Genomic DNA, 19,412 nt, shown 5'->3' on the forward strand with positions numbered 1-19,412 from the left:
CCAGGCTGACCTAGAAACTTACTTCTCTCTCCCTGTGCATTTTTATGCTGATTTTTTCATTTAACAAGTATATTTGAGGGACCCTCAGCATGTTCAGCATTTTTTCAGCTGTCCATTTTGCTTTTCCAATTTTTCTGTTTAACTTATTACTATTGTGCTAAATCATACTGTTTCTGCTATTTCATAAGATTTGTGCTTAATATAGTATTTCTGCTTTTAATAGGATTTGTGCTTAATATAGTATTTCTGCTTTTTATAGAATTTGTGCTTAATATAGTATTTCTGCTTTTTATGTGATTTGTGCTTAATATGGTATTTCTGCTAAATTATAGTATTTCTGCTTTTTATAGTATTTGTGCTAAAACATAGTATTTCTACTAAATGTAGTATTTATTCTTAATCATAGTATTTCTATATATTTCTGCCAGGTCCCCAGGCAGCCAATCCTCTGTGAGGACTGAGACATTCAAATTTTCAAATCAGGGCCTGCACGGTTTCCCAGCCAATCATATAAGTGTCCTGAGGCATTCAAATTTGCATATTGGGGCCTTCATGGCTTCTAAGCCAGCCAATCATATCTGAGGGCTGAGGAATTCAAATCCACAAATCAGGGCCTGCACAGCTTCCCAGCCAGCCAATCATATATGTGGCCTCAGGCATTCAAATTTGCATATTGGGGAATTCGTGGCTTCTAAGTCAACAAGTCATCCATGTCATATATCTCTAAAAATTCATATTTTAATGATAAATTGTCAACACTTGAAGATTCCCCCATCACTTCTGAACAAAACGGTGTAAGAATGACCGTTCTAGCCCCTACGGTTAGGAAATTATGGTCATTTGTTTGAGGGGAGTCGTCACTATGAGAAATAGACTGCAATAATCCAGTGTCTCTCTCTGTGCTGCGTGTGTAAACAGAAGCACCCGTTTTGGTGGGGAAAAGTGCACAGCCTCTCTGATTGGTGGATTCAAATTCAGCAGCTCCCAGGCTGACCTAGAAACTTACTTCTCTCTCCCTGTGTGTGTGTGTGTGTGTGTGTGTGTGTGTGTGTGTGTGTGTGTGTCTGTGTGTGACAGGGAGAGAGAGAGAGAGAGAGAGAGAGAGAGAGAGAGAGAAAGCCTTTTAATGGGATGATCTCATTGTAAGATTCAAATTCAATATATTTAGACTGGGTGACTGAATTGGATCTTGTGTGTGTGTCTCTCTGTGCATGTGTGTTTCCTTATGTGTAGATATTTGTGATTGTGTGGCTGTTATAGATTTTTTTGCTGATTTTTTTCATTTAACAAGTATAGTTGAGGGACCCTCAGCACGTTCAGCATTTTTTCAGCTGTCCATTTTGCTTTTCCAATTTTTCTGTTTAAGTTATTACTATTGTGCTAAATCATACTATTTCTGCTATTTCATAAGATTTCTGCTTAATATACTAGTTCTGCTTTTTATAGGATTTGTGCTTAATATACTATTTCTGCTTTTTTATAGGATTTGTGCTTAATATACTATTTCTGCTTTTTATAGGATTTATGCTTAATCATACTATTTCTATATATTTCTGCCAGGTCCCCAGGCAGCCAATCCTCTGTGAGGACTCAGACATTCAAGTATACAGATCACAGCCTGCACGGCTTCCCAGCCAGCCAATCATATCTGAGGTCTCCCGTTTCCTCTCTCGTCATATCTCAGCGACAGATGTACAGAGAGCAATGAAAATCGCAGTCAAAGTACACCAAAGTCCGCTGATTCAGCCAGTAGAAGAATTATGCTTCTAGTCCACCTAGTTTTTGAGTTACACACTGTTTTGTAACTCCAAAAATGGCATTTTTTGTCTCTCACCGCGATCTAATTCTGACTCCTCATCAGCCTGTTTTTCAAAACGCCTGCTCTCTTTCCCAGTGGCGCAGTTGGTAATGACACGGGTCTGCAAGCCAAAGATCGTGGGTTCGATTCCACCTTGGTCAACGTGTTTTTTTTCCCCTACAAATTAATACACTGTCACAGACCAGTAATTCATATTCATCATTTATTACATTTCTGCAAACTTTTATGATTTTACCAGGTTTTCTAATATAGACCTCACATTCTTGTTAACACTCCATGGCACAAATACTCTTCCCTTTACGCTCTGTGTATGTGTGTGTGTGTATCAATATTTCTCCCATTTTAAAGTATTACTCCTCCATAATTGTATTTCTGTTAAATCAAAGTACTTTTATTACATCTTAGTACTTCTGCTCAATCATAGTATTTCTGCTAAATGATAGTATTTCTGCTACTTTGTGGTACTTGTGCTAAACACAGTATTTCTGCTAAATCATACTATTTCTACTATATTATATTTTTCTTTCTAAATATAGCATTTCTGCTATATAATAGTATTTCTGCTATGTTATAATATTTGTGCTAAACCAGAGTATTTGTGCTGAAACAGTATTTCTGCCAAATGATAGTATTTCTGTCAAATTATAGTATTTGTGCTAAAAAATAGTATTAATTTAAAATTACAATATTCATAGTTATCACAGTGTCTCTGGTAAATCACAATATTTCTGCTCTGTTGTACTATTTTTCTAAATCATAGTGTTTCTGTAATGTTTAAGTATTTTTGGCTAAATATATTCTTTCTGTTATCTTATACTATTTCTCCTAAATTCTTGTATTTTTGAGAAGTTATCATGTTTCTGGTAAGTTACAATATTTCTGCTAAATTCTGCTATGCTATTGTATTTCTGCCAAGTATTATGTTTCCTCTAAGATATTGCAGTTCTGCTAAGTTATTCCATTTTAGCAAACTTCTTTTGCTTCTGCAAAGTTTTTACAATTTCTGCAATTTTTCAGCTTTTTCAGCTACTTTTTGCATACAGCTTCAGCTTTAAGCATCCACACTGCATTTTCGCAGGAAATGCAAATTTTTCTAGTTATTATTATTATTATTATTCTTAGGACTTCCGTACACTTTTCGCCGTTAAACTACTTCCACAATTTTCAGCCGATTTGCACCGTTCAAATTTTAAACTATTCAGCTATTTTTGCTCTTTCCGGCTATGACTTTTGCTATTTTTAACTATTATACTTTTTAAAATATTCCACTTTTTTCCTTTAATTTGTCCCATTGAAATGAATGGGAAACTTCTGCAATTCTGCTAAATTTTGCTTGTTTTTGAAACTTAACTACTTCCTCATATTTTCACCTAGAACAACCATTCAAACTTTAAAATGTTCACAAATTATTGGGCTATTCATGTATTATTCAGCTTTTTCAAATCTTATACTGTTTTACTTTTATGCCTCTTAAAGTTTTGAGTTTCATTTTTTTGATTTTTCACAAAATACATGTGTTGTTATGGTTGCTATGCTCTTGGCTTCCAGTGTGCCACTGAAGGTTTTGCAATTTTCACTTCATGTCCGAACAACTTCCTGCTACTTGCTCAATTTTCACTCAACTTCCACAAATTATACATCAAAACGTAGGTATTTTTGCTGGCTTTCAGAAAATGTCACTAGCATTGTTGTGGTATTCATAGAACTTTCGCAAATCTCCTCAGACCAACACAATGTCGGAAAACTCTCCATATAAAGTCAATGGAGAGCTTGTTCAAAATCATCGCTGGATTTCTGTAATGAGAGGCATATTCGAATCGTCATATCTCCTTAACGAAGCAAAGTTAAGACATGAGGCTTGTCCCGGTATATCTTCAGACACTCCTGACGCTCACAATTCAAGAATTTCTTTCTCACCTATTACCGTTCTGAAATGAGTTGGACTTGTTTGAGGGTAGGAAATTCGTCCGTCGCTCAGATTTCTTCAAATTTCAAACTGTGGAAATGAACCACTTTTTTCTCTCGTCATAACTTTTTGTTGGATTTCCACAGAGACCTGAAAATTTCCATGATTGTTCACCAAAGCCTGCTGTCTCTTACGGTGAAAGAATGATATTGATACTCCAAATAGATTTCGAGTTACAAAGCGTTGTTTGAGGGCAAGTCAAAGCAGTTTTTGCTTCGCTCTACTCAGTTATGGTGCATTACAAGTCAAATATCTTTAATAATTCATATTTTAATGATAAATTGTTAACACTGGAAGATTCCCCCATCTCTTCTGAACAAAACGGTGTAAGAATGACCGCTCTAGCCCCTACGGTTAGGAAATTATGGTCATTTGTTTGAGGGGAGTCCTCACTATGAGAAATAGGCTGCAATAATCCTGTGCCTCTCTGTCCTGCGTGTGTAAAAAGATGCACCTGTTTTGGCGGGAAAACGTAAACAGCCACTCTGATTGGTGGATTTAAATTCGGCAGCTCTCTCCCTCTGTGTGTGTGTGTGTGTGTGTGTGTGTGTGTGTGTGTGTGTGTGTGTGTGTGTTTAGTGGGAGAGAGAGGACCCTGCCCTTATTTGGCAGCATGTCATTGTAGGATTTAAATTGAATATAGTTAGACTGGTTGACTGGATTAGAGCCTGTGTTTGTGTGTCCCTCTCTGCATTTGTGTTTCAATATGCCTCCATATTTGTAATTTTGTAAGTTATTGCTATTCTGCTAAATCATAGTATTTCTGGTACTTTTCGGTACTTGTGGTAAATACAGTATTTCTGCTAAATTATAGTATTTCTGCTTTATTATACTATTTGTGCTAAAACATAGTATTTCTACTAAATGTAGTATTTATGCTTTTTATACTATTTGTGCTAAATTATAATATTTCTGCTTTTTATACTATTTGTGCTAAATTATAATATTTCTGCTTTTTATACTATTTGTGCTAAAACATAGTATTTCTACTAAATGTAGTATTTATGCTTAATCATACTATTTCTGCTTTTTATAGGATTTGTGCCTAATATAGTATTTCTGCTTTTTATAGGATTTGTGCTTAATATAGGTATTTCTGCTAAATTATAGTATTTCTGCTTTTTATAGGATTTGTGCTAAAACATAGTATTTCTACTAAATGTAGTATTTATGCTTAATCATACTATTTCTATATATTTCTGACAGGTCCCCAGGCAGCCAATCCTCTGTGAGGACTGAGACATTCTGCTATGCTATTGTATTTCTGCCAAGTATTATGTTTCCTCTAAGATATTGCAGTTCTGCTAAATTATTACATTTTAGCAATGTTCCTTTGCTTCTGCAAAGTTTTTACAATTTCTGCAACTTTTCAGCTTTTTCAGCTACTTTTTGCATACAGCTTCAGCTTTAAGCATCCACACTGCATTTTCGCAGGAAATGCAAATTTTTCTAGTTATTATTATTCTTAGGACTTCCGTACACTTTTCGCCGTAGAACTACTTCCACAATTTTCAGCCGATTTTCACCGTTCAAATTTTAAACTATTCAGCTATTTTTGCTCTTTCCGGCTATGACTTTTGCTATTTTTAACTATTATACTTTTTAAAATATTCCACTTTTTTCCTTTAATTTGTCCCATTGAAATGAATGGGAAACTTCAGCAATTCTGCTAAAATTTGCTTGTTTTTGAAACTTAACTACTTCCTCATACTTTCACCTAGAACAACCATTCAAATTTTAAAATGTTCACAAATTATTGGGCTATTCAGGTATGATTCAGCTTTTTCAAATGTTTTACTGTTTTACTTTTATGCCTCTTAAAGTTTTGAGTTGCAAAATTGTGATTTTTCACAAAATACATGCGTTGTTATGGTTGCTATGCTCTTGGCTTCCAGTGTGCCACTGAAGCTTTTGCAGTCTTCTCTTCATGTCCGAACAACTGTTTGCTACTTGCTCAATTTTCACTCAACTTCCACAAATTATACATCAAAACGTAGGTATTTTTTCTGGCTTTCAGAAAATGTCACTATCATTGTTGTGGTATTCATAGAACTTTCGCAAATCTCCTCAGACTAACACAAGGTCAGAAAACTCTCCATATAAAGTCAATGGAGAGCTTGTTCAAAATCACCGCTGCATTTCTGTAATGAGAGGCATATTCGAATCGTCATATCTCCTTAACGAAGCAAAGTTAAGACATGAGGCTTGTCCCGGCATATCTTCAGACACTCCTGACGCTCACAATTCAAGAATTTCTTTCTCAACTATTACCGTTCTGAAATGAGTTGGACTTGTTTGAGGGTAGGAAATTCGTCCTTCGCTCAGATTTCTTCAGATTTCAAAGTCTGGAAATGAACCACTTTTTTCTCTCGTCATAACTTTTTGTTGGATTTCCACAGAGACCTGAAAATTTCCATGATTGTTCACCAAAGCCTGCTGTCTCTTACGGTGAAAGAATGATATTGATACTCCAAACAGATTTCAAGTTACAAAGCGTTGTTTGAGGGCAAGTCAAGGCAGTTTTTGCTTCGCTCTACTCAGTTATGGTGCATTAGAAGTCAAATATCTTTAATAATTCATATTTTAATGATAAATTGTAAACACTGGAAGATTCCCCCATCTCTTCTGAACAAAACGGTGTAAGAATGACCGTTCTAGCCCCTACGGTTAGGAAATTATGGTCATTTGTTTGAGGGGAGTCGTCACTATGAGAAATAGACTGCAATAATCCTGTGCCTCTCTCTGCTGCGTGTGTAAAAAGATGCACCTGTTTTGGCGGGAAAAAGTAAACAGCCACTCTGATTGGTGGATTTAAATTCGGCAGCTCTCTCCCTCTGTGTCTGTCTGTGTGTGTATGTGTGTGTGTGTGTGTGTGTGTGTGTGTGTGTGTGTGTGTTTAGTGGGAGAGAGAGAACCCTACCCTTATTTGGCAGCATGTCATTGTAGGATTTAAATTGAATATAGTTAGACTGATTGACTGGATTAGAGCCTATGTTTGTGTGTCCCTCTCTGCATTTCTTTTTCAATATGCCTCCATATTTGTAATTTTGTAAGTTATTGCTATTCTGCTAAATCATAGTATTTCTGGTACTTTTCGGTACTTGTGCTAAATACAGTATTTCTGCTAAATTATAGTATTTCTGCTTTATTATACTATTTGTGCTAAAACATAGTATTTCTACTAAATGTAGTATTTCTGCTTTTTATACTATTTGTGCTAAATTATAATATTTCTGCTTTTTATACTATTTGTGCTAAATTATAATATTTCTGCTTTTTATACTATTTGTGCTAAAACATAGTATTTCTACTAAATGTAGTATTTATGCTTAATCATACTATTTCTGCTTTTTATAGGATTTGTGCCTAATATAGTATTTCTGCTTTTTATAGGATTTGTGCTTAATATAGTATTTCTGCTAAATTATAGTATTTCTGCTTTTTATAGTATTTGTGCTAAAACATAGTATTTCTACTAAATGTAGTATTTATGCTTAATCATAGTATTTCTATATATTTCTGCCAGGTCCCCAGGCAGCCAATCCTCTGTGAGGACTTAGACATTCAAATTTTCAAATCAGGGCCTGCACGGTTTCCCAGCCAATCATATATGTGTCCTGAGGCATTCAAATTTGCATATTGGGGCCTTCATGGCTTCTAAGCCAGCCAATCATATCTGAGGGCTGAGGAATTCAAATCCACAAATCAGGGCCTGCACGGCTTCCCAGGCAGCCAATCATATATGTGGCCTCAGGCATTCAAATTTGCATATTGGGGGAATTCGTGGCTTCTAAGTCAACAAGTCATCCATGTCGTATATCTCTAAAAATTCATATTTTAATGATAAATTGTTAACATTGGAAGATTCCCCCATCTCTTCTGAACAAAACGGTGTAAGAATGACCGCTCTAGCCCCTACGGTTTGGAAATTATGGTCATTTGTTTGAGGGGAGTCCTCACTATGAGAAATAGGCTGCAATAATCCTGTGCCTCTCTCTGCTGCGTGTGTAAAAAGATGCACCTGTTTTGGCGGGAAAAAGTACACAGGCTCTCTGATTGGTGGATTCAAATTCAGCAGCTCCCAGGCTGACCTAGAAACTTACTTCTCTCTCCCTGTGCATTTTTTTGCTGATTTTTTCATTTAACAAGTATATTTGAGGGACCCTCAGCATGTTCAGCATTTTTTCAGCTGTCCATTTTGCTTTTCCAATTTTTCTGTTTAACTTATTACTATTGTGCTAAATCATACTGTTTCTGCTATTTCATAAGATTTGTGCTTAATATAGTCTTTCTGCTTTTAATAGGATTTGTGCTTAATATAGTATTTCTGCTTTTTATAGAATTTGTGCTTAATATAGTATTTCTGCTTTTCATAGAATTTGTGCTTAATATAGTATTTCTGCTTTTTATAGGATTTGTGCTTAATATAGTATTTCTGCTAAATTATAGTATTTCTGCTTTTTATAGTATTTGTGCTAAAACATAGTATTTCTACTAAATGTAGTATTTATGCTTAATCATAGTATTTCTATATATTTCTGCCAGGTCCCTAGGCAGCCAATCCTCTGTGAGGACTTAGACATTCAAATTTTCAAATCAGGGCCTGCACGGTTTCCCAGCCAATCATATATGTGTCCTGAGGCATTCAAATTTGCATATTGGGGCCTTCATGGCTTCTAAGCCAGCCAATCATATCTGAGGGCTGAGGAATTCAAATCCACAAATCAGGGCCTGCACGGCTTCCCAGGCAGCCAATCATATATGTGGCCTCAGGCATTCAAATTTGCATATTGGGGGAATTCGTGGCTTCTAAGTCAACAAGTCATCCATGTCGTATATCTCTAAAAATTCACATTTTAATGATAAATTGTTAACACTGGAAGATTCCCCCATCTCTTCTGAACAAAATGGTGTAAGAATGACCGCTCTAGCCCCTACGGTTAGGAAATTATGGTCATTTGTTTGAGGGGAGTCCTCACTATGAGAAATAGGCTGCAATAATCCTGTGCCTCTCTCTGCTGCGTGTGTAAAAAGATGCACCTGTTTTGGCGGGAAAAAGTACACAGGCTCTCTGATTGGTGGATTCAAATTCAGCAGCTCCCAGGCTGACCTAGAAACTTACTTCTCTCTCCCTGTGCATTTTTATGCTGATTTTTTCATTTAACAAGTATATTTGAGGGACCCTCAGCATGTTCAGCATTTTTTCAGCTGTCCATTTTGCTTTTCCAATTTTTCTGTTTAACTTATTACTATTGTGCTAAATCATACTGTTTCTGCTATTTCATAAGATTTGTGCTTAATATAGTATTTCTGCTTTTAATAGGATTTGTGCTTAATATAGTATTTCTGCTTTTTATAGAATTTGTGCTTAATATAGTATTTCTGCTTTTTATATGATTTGTTCTTAATATGGTATTTCTGCTAAATTATAGTATTTCTGCTTTTTATAGTATTTGTGCTAAAACATAGTATTTCTACTAAATGTAGTATTTATGCTTAATCATAGTATTTCTATATATTTCTGCCAGGTCCCCAGGCAGCCAATCCTCTGTGAGGACTGAGACATTCAAATTTTCAAATCAGGGCCTGTACGGTTTCCCAGCCAATCATATAAGTGTCCTGAGGCATTCAAATTTGCATATTGGGGCCTTCATGGCTTCTAAGCCAGCCAATCATATCTGAGGGCTGAGGAATTCAAATCCACAAATCAGGGCCTGCACAGCTTCCCAGCCAGCCAATCATATATGTGGCCTCAGCCATTCAAATTTGCATATTGGGGAATTCGTGGCTTCTAAGTCATCCATGTCATATATCTCTAAAAATTCATATTTTAATGATAAATTGTCAACACTTGAAGATTCCCCCATCTCTTCTGAACAAAACGGTGTAAGAATGACCGTTCTAGCCCCTACGGTTAGGAAATTATGGTCATTTGTTTGAGGGGAGTCGTCACTATGAGAAATAGACTGCAATAATCCAGTGTCTCTCTCTGTGCTGCGTGTGTAAACAGAAGCACCCGTTTTGGTGGGGAAAAGTGCACAGCCTCTCTGATTGGTGGATTCAAATTCAGCAGCTCCCAGGCTGACCTAGAAACTTACTTCTCTCTCCCTGTGTGTGTGTGTGTGTGTGTGTGTGTGTGTGTGTGTGTGTGTGTGTGTGTGTGACAGGGAGAGAGAGAGAGAGAGAGAGAGAGAGAGAAAGCCTTTTAATGGGATGATCTCATTGTAAGATTCAAATTCAATATATTTAGACTGGTTGACTGAATTGGATCTTGTGTGTGTGTCTCTCTGTGCATGTGTGTTTCCTCATGTGTACATATTTGTAATTGTGTGGCTGTCATAAATTTTTTTGCAGATTTTTGTCATTTAACAAGTATATTTGAGGGACCCTCAGCATGTTCAGCATTTTTTCAGCTGTCCATTTTGCTTTTCCAATTTTTCTGTTTAACTTATTACTATTGTGCTAAATCATACTATTTCTGCTATTTTATAAGATTTGTGCTTAATATACTATTTCTGCTTTTATAGGATTTGTGCTTAATATAGTATTTCTGCTAAATGTAGTATTTATGCTTAATCACACTATTTCTGCTTTTCATAGGATTTGTGCTTAATATAGTATTTCTGCTAAATTTAGTATTTCTGATTAATTATAGTTTTTCTACTAAATCATAGTACAGTATTTCTGCTTTTTATGGGATTTGTGCTAAAACAAAGTATTTCTACTAAATGTAGAATTTATGCTTAATCATACCATTTCTGCTTTTTATAGGATTTGTGCTTAATATAGTATTTCTGCGAAATTATAGTATTTCTGCCAAATTATAATATTTGTGCTAAAACATAGTCTTAATTTAAAATTACAATATTCATAGTTCATCACAGTGTCTCTGGTAAATCACAATATTTCATGCTCTGTTGTACTATTTTTCTAAATCATAGTGTTTCTGTAATGTTTAAGTATTTTTGGCTAAATATATTCTTTCTGTTATCTTATACTATTTCTCCTAAATTCTTGTATTTTTGAGAAGTTATCATGTTTCTGGTAAGTTACAATATTTCTGCTAAATTCTGCTATGCTATTGTATTTCTGCCAAGTATTATGTTTCCTCTAAGATATTGCAGTTCTGCTAAGTTATTCCATTTTAGCAAAGTTCCTTTGCTTCTGCAAAGTTTTTACAATTTCTGCAACTTTTCAGCTTTTTCAGCTACTTTTTGCATACAGCTTCAGCTTTAAAGCATCCACACTGCATTTTCGCAGGAAATGCAAATTTTTCTAGTTCTTTATTATTCTTAGGACTTCCGTACACTTTTCGCCGTGGAACTACTTCCACAATTTTTGTGCTATTTTCACCGTTCAAACTTTAAACTATTCAGCTATTTTTGCTAATGCCGGCTATGACTTTTGCTATTTTTAACTATTATACTTTTTAAAATATTCCACTTTTTTCCTTTAATTTGTCCCATTGAAATGAATGGGAAACTTCTGCAATTCTGCTAAAATTTGCTTGTTTTTGAAACTTAACTACTTCCTCATATTTTCACCTAGAACAACCATTCAAATTTTAAAATGTTCACAAATTATTGGGCTATTCAGGTATGATTCAGCTTTTTCAAATCTTCTACTGTTTTACTTTTATGCCTCTTAAAGTTTTGAGTTGCAAAATTGTGATTTTTCACAAAATACATGCGTTGTTATGGTTGCTATGCTCTTGGCTTCCAGTGTGTCACTGAAGGTTTTGCAGTCTTCTCTTCATGTCCGAACAACTTCCTGCTACTTGCTCAATTTTCACTCAACTTCCACAAATTATACATCAAAACGTAGGTATTTTTGCTGGCTTTCAGAAAATGTCACCATCATTGTTGTGGGATTTATAGAATTTTCGCAAATCTCCTCAGACCAACACAATGTCAGAAAACTCTCCATATAAAGTGAATGGAGAGCTTGTTCAAAATCACCGCTGGATTTCTGTAATGAGAGGCATATTCGAATCGTCATATCTCCTTAACGAAGCAAAGTTAAGACATGAGGCTTGTCCCCGAATATCTTCAGACACCCCTGACGCTCACAATTCAAGAATTTCTTTCTCACCTATTACCGTTCTGAAATGAGTTGGACTTGTTTGAGGGTAGGAAATTCGTCCTTCGCTCAGATTTCTTCAGATTTCAAACTGTGGAAATGAACCACTTTTTTCTCTCGTCATAACTTTTTGTTGGATTTCCACAGAGACCTGAAAATTTCCATGATTGTTCACCAAAGCCTGCTGTCTCTTACGGTGAAAGAATGATATCGATACTCCAAATAGATTTCAAGTCACAAAGCGTTGTTTGAGGGCAAGTCAAGGCAGTTTTTGCTTCGCTCTACTCAGTTATGGTGCATTAGAAGTCAAATATCTTTAATAATTCATATTTTAATGATAAATTGTAAACACTGGAAGATTCCCCCATCTCTTCTGAACAAAACGGTGTAAGAATGACCGCTCTAGCCCCTACGGTTTGGAAATTATGGTCATTTGTTTGAGGGGAGTCCTCACTATGAGAAATAGGCTGCAATAATCCTGTGCCTCTCTGTGCTGCGTGTGTAAAAAGAGGCACATGTTTTGGCGGGAAAAAGTACACAGGCTCTCTGATTGGTGGATTCAAATTCAGCAGCTCCCAGGCTGACCTAGAAACTTACTTCTCTCTCCCTGTGCATTTTTTTGCTGATTTTTTCCATTTAACAAGTATATTTGAGGGACCCTCAGCATGTTCAGCATTTTTTCAGCTGTCCATTTTGCTTTTCCAATTTTTCTGTTTAACTTATTACTATTGTGCTAAATAATACTATTTCTGCTATTTTATAAGATTTGTGCCTAATATAGTATTTCTGCTAAATTACAATATTTCTGCTTTTTATACTATTTGTGCTAAAACATAGTATTTCTACTAAATGTAGTATTTATGCTTAATCATACTATTTCTGCTTTTTATGGGATTTGTGCCTAATATAGTATTTCTGCTTTTTATAGGATTTTTGCTCAAACATAGTATTTCTACTAAATGTAGTGTTTATGCTTAATCATCCTGTTTCTGCTTTTTATAGGATTTGTGCTTAATATAGTATTTCTGCTAAATTATAGTATTTCTGCTTTTTATAGTATTTGTGCTAAAACATAGTATTTCTACTAAATGTAGTATTTATGCTTAATCATAGTATTTCTATATATTTCTGCCAGGTCCCCAGGCAGCCAATCCTCTGTGAGGACTGAGAAATTCAAATTTTCAAATCAGGGCCTGCACGGCTTCCCAGCCAATCATATATGTGTCCTGAGGCATTCAAATTTGCATATTGGGGCCTTCATGGCTTCTAAGCCAGCCAATCATATCTAAGGGCTGAGGAATTCAAATCCACAAATCAGGGCCTGCACAGCTTCCCAGCCAGCCAATCATGTATGTGGGCTCCAGGTATTCAAATTTGCATATTGGGGAATTCGTGGCTTCTAAGTCAACAAGTCATCCATGTCATATATCTCTAAAAATTCATATTTTAATGATAAATTGTCAACACTTGAAGATTCCCCCATCTCTTCTGAACAAAACGGTGTAAGAATGACCGCTCTAGCCGCTATGGTTAGGAAATTATGGTCATTTGTTTGAGGGGAATCCTCACTATGTGAAATAAACTGAAAGAAGCAGGTCTATGTCTCTGTGCTGCGTGTGTAAAAAGATGCACCTGTTTTGGCGGGAAAACGTAAACAGCCTCTCTGATTGGTGGATTCAAATTCAGCAGCTCCCAGGCTGACCTAGAAACTTAGTCCTCTCTCCCTGTGTGTGTGTGTGTGTGTGTGTGTGTGTGTGTGTGTGTGTGTGTGTTTAGTGGGAGAGAGAGGACCCTGCCCTTATTTGACAGCATGTCATTGTAGGATTTAAATTGAACATAGTTAGACTGGTTGACTGGATTAGAGCCTGTGTTTGTGTGTCCCTCTGTGCATTTGTGTTTCAATAAGTTATTACTATTCTGCTAAATCATAGTATTTCTGGTACTTTTCGGTACTTGTGCTAAATACAGTATTTCTGCTAAATCATACTATTTCTGCTTTTCATAGGATTTATGCCTAATATAGTATTTCTGCTAAATTATAGTATTTCTGCTTTTTATAGGATTTGTGCCTAACATAGTATTTCTGCTAAATTATAGTATTTCTGCTTTTTATAGGATTTGTGCCTAACATAGTATTTCTGCTAAATTATAGTATTTCTGCTTTTTATACTATTTGTTCTAAATTATAGTATTTCTGCTTTTTATAGGATTTGTGCTTAATATAGTATTTCTGCTAAATTATAGTTTTTCTTCTTTTTATAATATTTGTGCTAAAACATAGTATTTCTACTAAATGTAGTATTTATGCTTAATAATAGTATTTCTATATATTTCTGCCAGGTCCCCAGGCAGCCAATCCTCTGTGAGGACTGAGACATTCAAATTTTCAAATCAGGGCCTGCACAGTTTCCCAGCCAATCAAATAAGTGTCCTGAGGCATTCAAATTTGCATATTGGGGCCTTCGTGGCTTCTAAGCCAGCCAATCATATCTGAGGGCTGAGGAATTCAAATCCACAAATCAGGGCCTGCACGGCTTCCCAGCCAGCCAATCACATATGTGGTCTCAGGCATTCAAATTTGCATATTGGGGAATTCGTGGCTTCTAAGTCAACAAGTCATCCATGTCATATATCTCTAAAAATTCATATTTTAATATTAAATTGTCAACACTTGAAGATTCCCCCATCTCTTCTGAACAAAACGGTGTAAGAATGACCCTTCTAGCCCCTACGGTTAGGAAATTACGGTCATTTGTTTGAGGGGAGTCGTCACTATGAGAAATAGACTGCAAAAATCCTGTGTCTCTCTGTGCTGCTGCGTGTGTAAACAGATGCACCTGTTTTGGTGGGGAAAAGTGCACAGCCTCTCTGATTGGTGGATTCAAATTCACCAGCTCCCAGGCTGACCTAGAAACTTACTTCTCTCTCCCTGTGTGTGTGTGTGTGAGAGAGAGAGAGAGAGAGAGAGAGAGAGAGAGAGAGAGAGAGAGAGAGAGGCTTTTAATGGGATGATCTCATTCTAAGATTTAAATTCAATATATTTAGACTGGTTGACTGAATTGGATCTTGTGTGTGGGTCTCTCTGTGCATGTGTGTTTCCTCATGTGTACATATTTGTGATTGTGTGGCTGTAATAAATTTTTTTGCAGATTTTTGTCATTTAACAAGTATATTTGAGGGACCCTCAGCATGTTCAGCATTTTTTCAGCTGTCCATTTTGCTTTTCCAATTTTTCTGTTTAACTTATTACTATTGTGCTAAATCATACTATTTCTGCTATTTTATAAGATTTGTGCTTAATATACTATTTCTGCTTTTATAGGATTTGTGCTTAATATAGTATTTCTGCTAAATGTAGTATTTATGCTTAATCATACTATTTATGCTTTTCATAGTATTTGTGCTTAATATAGTATTTCTGCTAAATTTAGTATTTCTGATTAATTATAGTTTTTCTACTAAATCATAGTACAGTATTTCTGCTTTTTATGGGATTTGTGCTAAAACAAAGTATTTCTACTAAATGTAGTATTTGTGCTTAATCATACCATTTCTGCTTTTTATAGGATTTGTGCTTAATATAGTATTTCTGCTAAATTATAGTATTTCTGCCAAATTATAATATTTGTGCTAAAACATAGTCTCAATTTAAAATTACAATATTCATAGTTCATCACAGTGTCTCTGGTAAATCACAATATTTCTGCTCTGTTGTACTATTTTTCTAAATCATAGTGTTTCTGTAATGTTTAAGTATTTTTGGCTAAATATATTCTTTCTGTTATCTTATACTATTTCTCCTAAATTCTTGTATTTTTGAGAAGTTATCATGTTTCTGGTAAGTTACAATATTTCTGCTAAATTCTGCTATGCTATTGTATTTCTGCCAAGTATTATGTTTCCTCTAAGATATTGCAGTTCTGCTAAGTTATTCCATTTTAGCAAACTTCTTTTGCTTCTGCAAAGTTTTTACAATTTCTGCAACTTTTCAGCTTTTTCAGCTACTTTTTGCATACAGCTTCAGCTTTAAGCATCCACACTGCATTTTCGCAGGAAATGCAAATTTTTCTAGTTCTGTTTATTATTCACAGTCAGCTGTCAGCAGGTTAGTCTCTCTGAAAGCAGTCAGCAGATGGACTGTAGTCAGACATCCTGTAGTCAGAGTTTGTGTGACAGCAGCAGCACTGATGCTTCCACATCAGCCTGAACAAGAAGACAAACTGCTGCTGGTCTCTGGTTCTGTGTCACTGAAACTTTGTCTTATTTTGTCTGTAGAGGACGAGTTTGAGAGGAAGATGAAAGCTTTAAAGGATGCAGCTATCAGGAGGAAATGGCAGCCCCGTGTGGCTCATGCTTTCAGCCAATGGCTGTGCTGCATGAGGCAGAGCCTCCACCTGAACCAGCTGCTGTGTTCCCCTCTACCAGAACCTCAGTGTGCCCGGTAAACACCAGACCAATGATGCGCTCCACAGATGTTTAACACACTTCATCAACTTTAACTGAGATTTTGCTTTGTCAGGCTTTACTGTGGACCTCTCCTTCATCGGCTGGCAGATGAAGACACGATTGAAGAAGTACAGAAAACACTGAGAGGAGAAAAGAAGGAATTGTATGAGAACCTAAAGACTGTTTGTCATTAACTTTTTGGAAAGGGATCCTGTGTCCTTTTCCCCTTTTACTTTATTTTTACTGCATCCTCTGTATGCTCTTTTTTTAAAAGATCTTCAGATGTGACATGAAGCCATACTGAAAACAGATGATAATTATACAGGTCAAATAGTTTATATTTAAATTTAATTTTTTGTTCTTTATTTTTTCTGCACGATTGAATGAAGTGTTTGAAGTAGAGGATTTAGCGGTACAACTAAGGGTCAAAGGTCATTTTATTTCTATATGTTGGTAAATCTGTTTTTTTTCTCGGTATAAGCTAAACTCAAGAAAACGTAAAACAGTTCAAGACAGTAAAAAGTAGCTCTTTTCAACAATTTGTCTCTAATAATGACTGAACACAAAAGCCAAGAACAGAATAGTATCACAACACTGTCATCATAAAAACAAGAAAGATGAACACGAATCAAAAACCCAAAGCCCTCAAAACAGGACGAGTGTGTGATTAAATCTGTGAGAATTTCATTTTCCCCACCAGCACTGATCTGATCTGATTTTATATTCATGTTTGTTCATAAATAATATTCATGAGCCTGAACTTTTTGTCGCTCAGTGATGCAGCTCTGAGTCAGACACAGCAGTTACAAACAAAAATGATCAGAGTTCATTCATATTCATGAATTTGAGCACTGATGATCCACGAGTTATATTTTAACTCTTCATTTATAAAAGTAATTCTTTAACATTTGCCTTAAACTTGTCCTCTCTGTTTCTCCTGCTGCAGCTGGTGATCTTTAAATGTTGGGACTGTTGATTCGTTCTATCCCTGCAAATTACTATATGACTTATTTCTAAGTGATTCTTGTTCCTACGCTGCACGGCTACACCTGATCTTAGGGTTCCTCCACCTACCAAATCCCACTTTAACCCCTGCTGATAAACGATCTTAGGCTATTGTGTCCAAGCAACATCAAGAATTTAAGAACCTGTGTGCAGAAACAGAGTAACGAAAAATATGTGATGTGTTAAGTATATACAGTGGGGCAAAAAAGTATTTAGTCAGCCACCGATTGTGCAAGTTCCCCCACCTAAAATGATGACAGAGGTCAGTAATTTGCACCAGAGGTACACTTCAACTGTGAGAGACAGAATGTGAAAAAAAAATCCATGAATCCACATGGTAGGATTTGTAAAGAATTTATTCGTAAATCAGGGTGGAAAATAAGTATTTGGTCAATAACAAAAATACAACTCAATACTTTGTAACATAACCTTTGTTGGCAATAACAGAGGTCAAACGTTTACTATCCGGTTGTTCAGTCTGACGTCACTAGCCGTGTCTGGGTCTAAACTCCGCTGCAGGTCCATATATCAAACGATCACTGTGGCATTACTGAGAGTTGAAAAACTGTCTAAAGTCTTTCATCTTTAATAAAATGATCAGCGTTCTGCTCTACCAGGTGTAACAATTGAGTTTAACATCCAGGCATCCATGAAAACGGAATTTATGACATTTAACGGAGTTAGAAGTTAGCAGGGAGTTAGCTCGCTAGCTTCTATCTAAATACAATATAGCATGTCCTGACTGCGGGGTTTTGGAAACAAATTAAAACGTACAGCTCTGTTATCACTTCCAGCATAAATGAAGACAGAAAACTAAACAGCAGTAACGTTTGTAGGGTTACTGAAGTTGGGCTAGCTGGTATATAATGATGTGCTGCGTGACCGCTAGCGACACAGCTACGTTAGCATAATATAAACAAGCTAACTTTTTTTTCCACTCGATAAAAGTTACCGTGAGTGTTCTCGGTGGTCAGGAACAAATGTAATCGCATGGCAGGATGCTGTAAAAGGACCAAACTTCAGCCAGGAGAACAACTGAGATAATCCATCCACAATACGAGGTTAGTCATTCATATACTGCTGCATGGGCTGGGCTGTAGTTACATCCTAAGGTTTTAAAAACTGAGCTTAAATAAATGATTAGCGGTAATAAAAGCCGAGGGAGGTCAACAGTGATCACTGACTGTTTTAGGAGCTTTTTGAGATCAAATAGAAGAAAATACATAACATTAAACATGTTAACAACACAAAAGCCATATTAAACGCAGACTACTTTAGACCCGGAAGTAGGATTCGTCGCGTCATCACTGAACAACCGGATAGGTCTTTACCAGGTTTGCACACACAGTAGCTGGTATTTTGGCCCATTCCTCCATGCAGATCTTCTCGAGAGCAGTGATGTTTTGGGGCTGTCGCCGAGCAACACGGACTTTCAACTCCCGCCACAGATTTTCTATGGGGTTGAGGTCTGGAGACTGGCTAGGCCACTCTAGGACTTTCAAATGCTTCTTACGGAGCCACTCCTTTGTTGCCCGGGCGGTGTGTTTTGGATCATTGTCATGTTGGCAGACTCAGCCTCGTTTCATCTTCAAAGTTCTCACTGATGGAAGGAGGTTTTGGCTCAAAATCTCACGATACATGGCCCCATTCATTCTGTCCTTAACACGGATCAGTCGTCCTGTCCCCTTGGCAGAAAAACAGCCCCATAGCATGATGTTTCCACCCCCATGCTTCACAGTAGGTATGGTGTTCTTGAGATGCAACTCAGTATTCTCCTTCCTCCAAACACGACGAGTTGAGTTTATACCAAAAAGTTCTACTTTGGTTTCATCTGACCACATGACATTCTCCCAATCCTCTGCTGTGTCATCCATGTGCTCTCTGGCAAACTTCAGACGGGCCTGGACATGCACTGGCTTCAGCAGCGGAACACGTCTGGCACTGCGGGATTTGATTCCCTGCCGTTGTAGTGTGTTACTGATGGTGACCTTTGTTACTTTGGTCCCAGCTCTCTGCAGGTCATTCACCAGGTCCCCCCGTGTGGTTCTGGGATCTTTGCTCACCGTTCTCATGATCATTTTGACCCCACGGGATGAG

General features: G+C 36.5%; 1 protein-coding gene across 1 annotated transcript in view; it reads left to right on the forward strand.

The window, feature by feature from the left end:
- The window catches only part of LOC146628544 (single-strand DNA endonuclease ASTE1-like), a 99,533-nt gene extending 83,029 nt beyond the window's left edge, over window positions 1–16,504 (forward strand). Inside the window, exons 3-4 of the mRNA XM_085359597.1 lie at window positions 16,140–16,305; window positions 16,384–16,504. Coding sequence (XP_085215723.1) covers window positions 16,140–16,305; window positions 16,384–16,504 — 287 coding nt within the window. The remainder of the gene's footprint in view (window positions 1–16,139; window positions 16,306–16,383) is intronic.
- The last annotated feature ends 2,908 nt before the right edge of the window (window positions 16,505–19,412 follow it).

The sequence above is a fragment of the Diplotaxodon limnothrissa genome, linkage group LG7 (genome assembly GCF_057381915.1).
Source record: "Diplotaxodon limnothrissa isolate DT_005_m linkage group LG7, D_limnothrissa_male_GT1.1, whole genome shotgun sequence".
NCBI lineage: Eukaryota > Metazoa > Chordata > Actinopteri > Cichliformes > Cichlidae > Diplotaxodon > Diplotaxodon limnothrissa.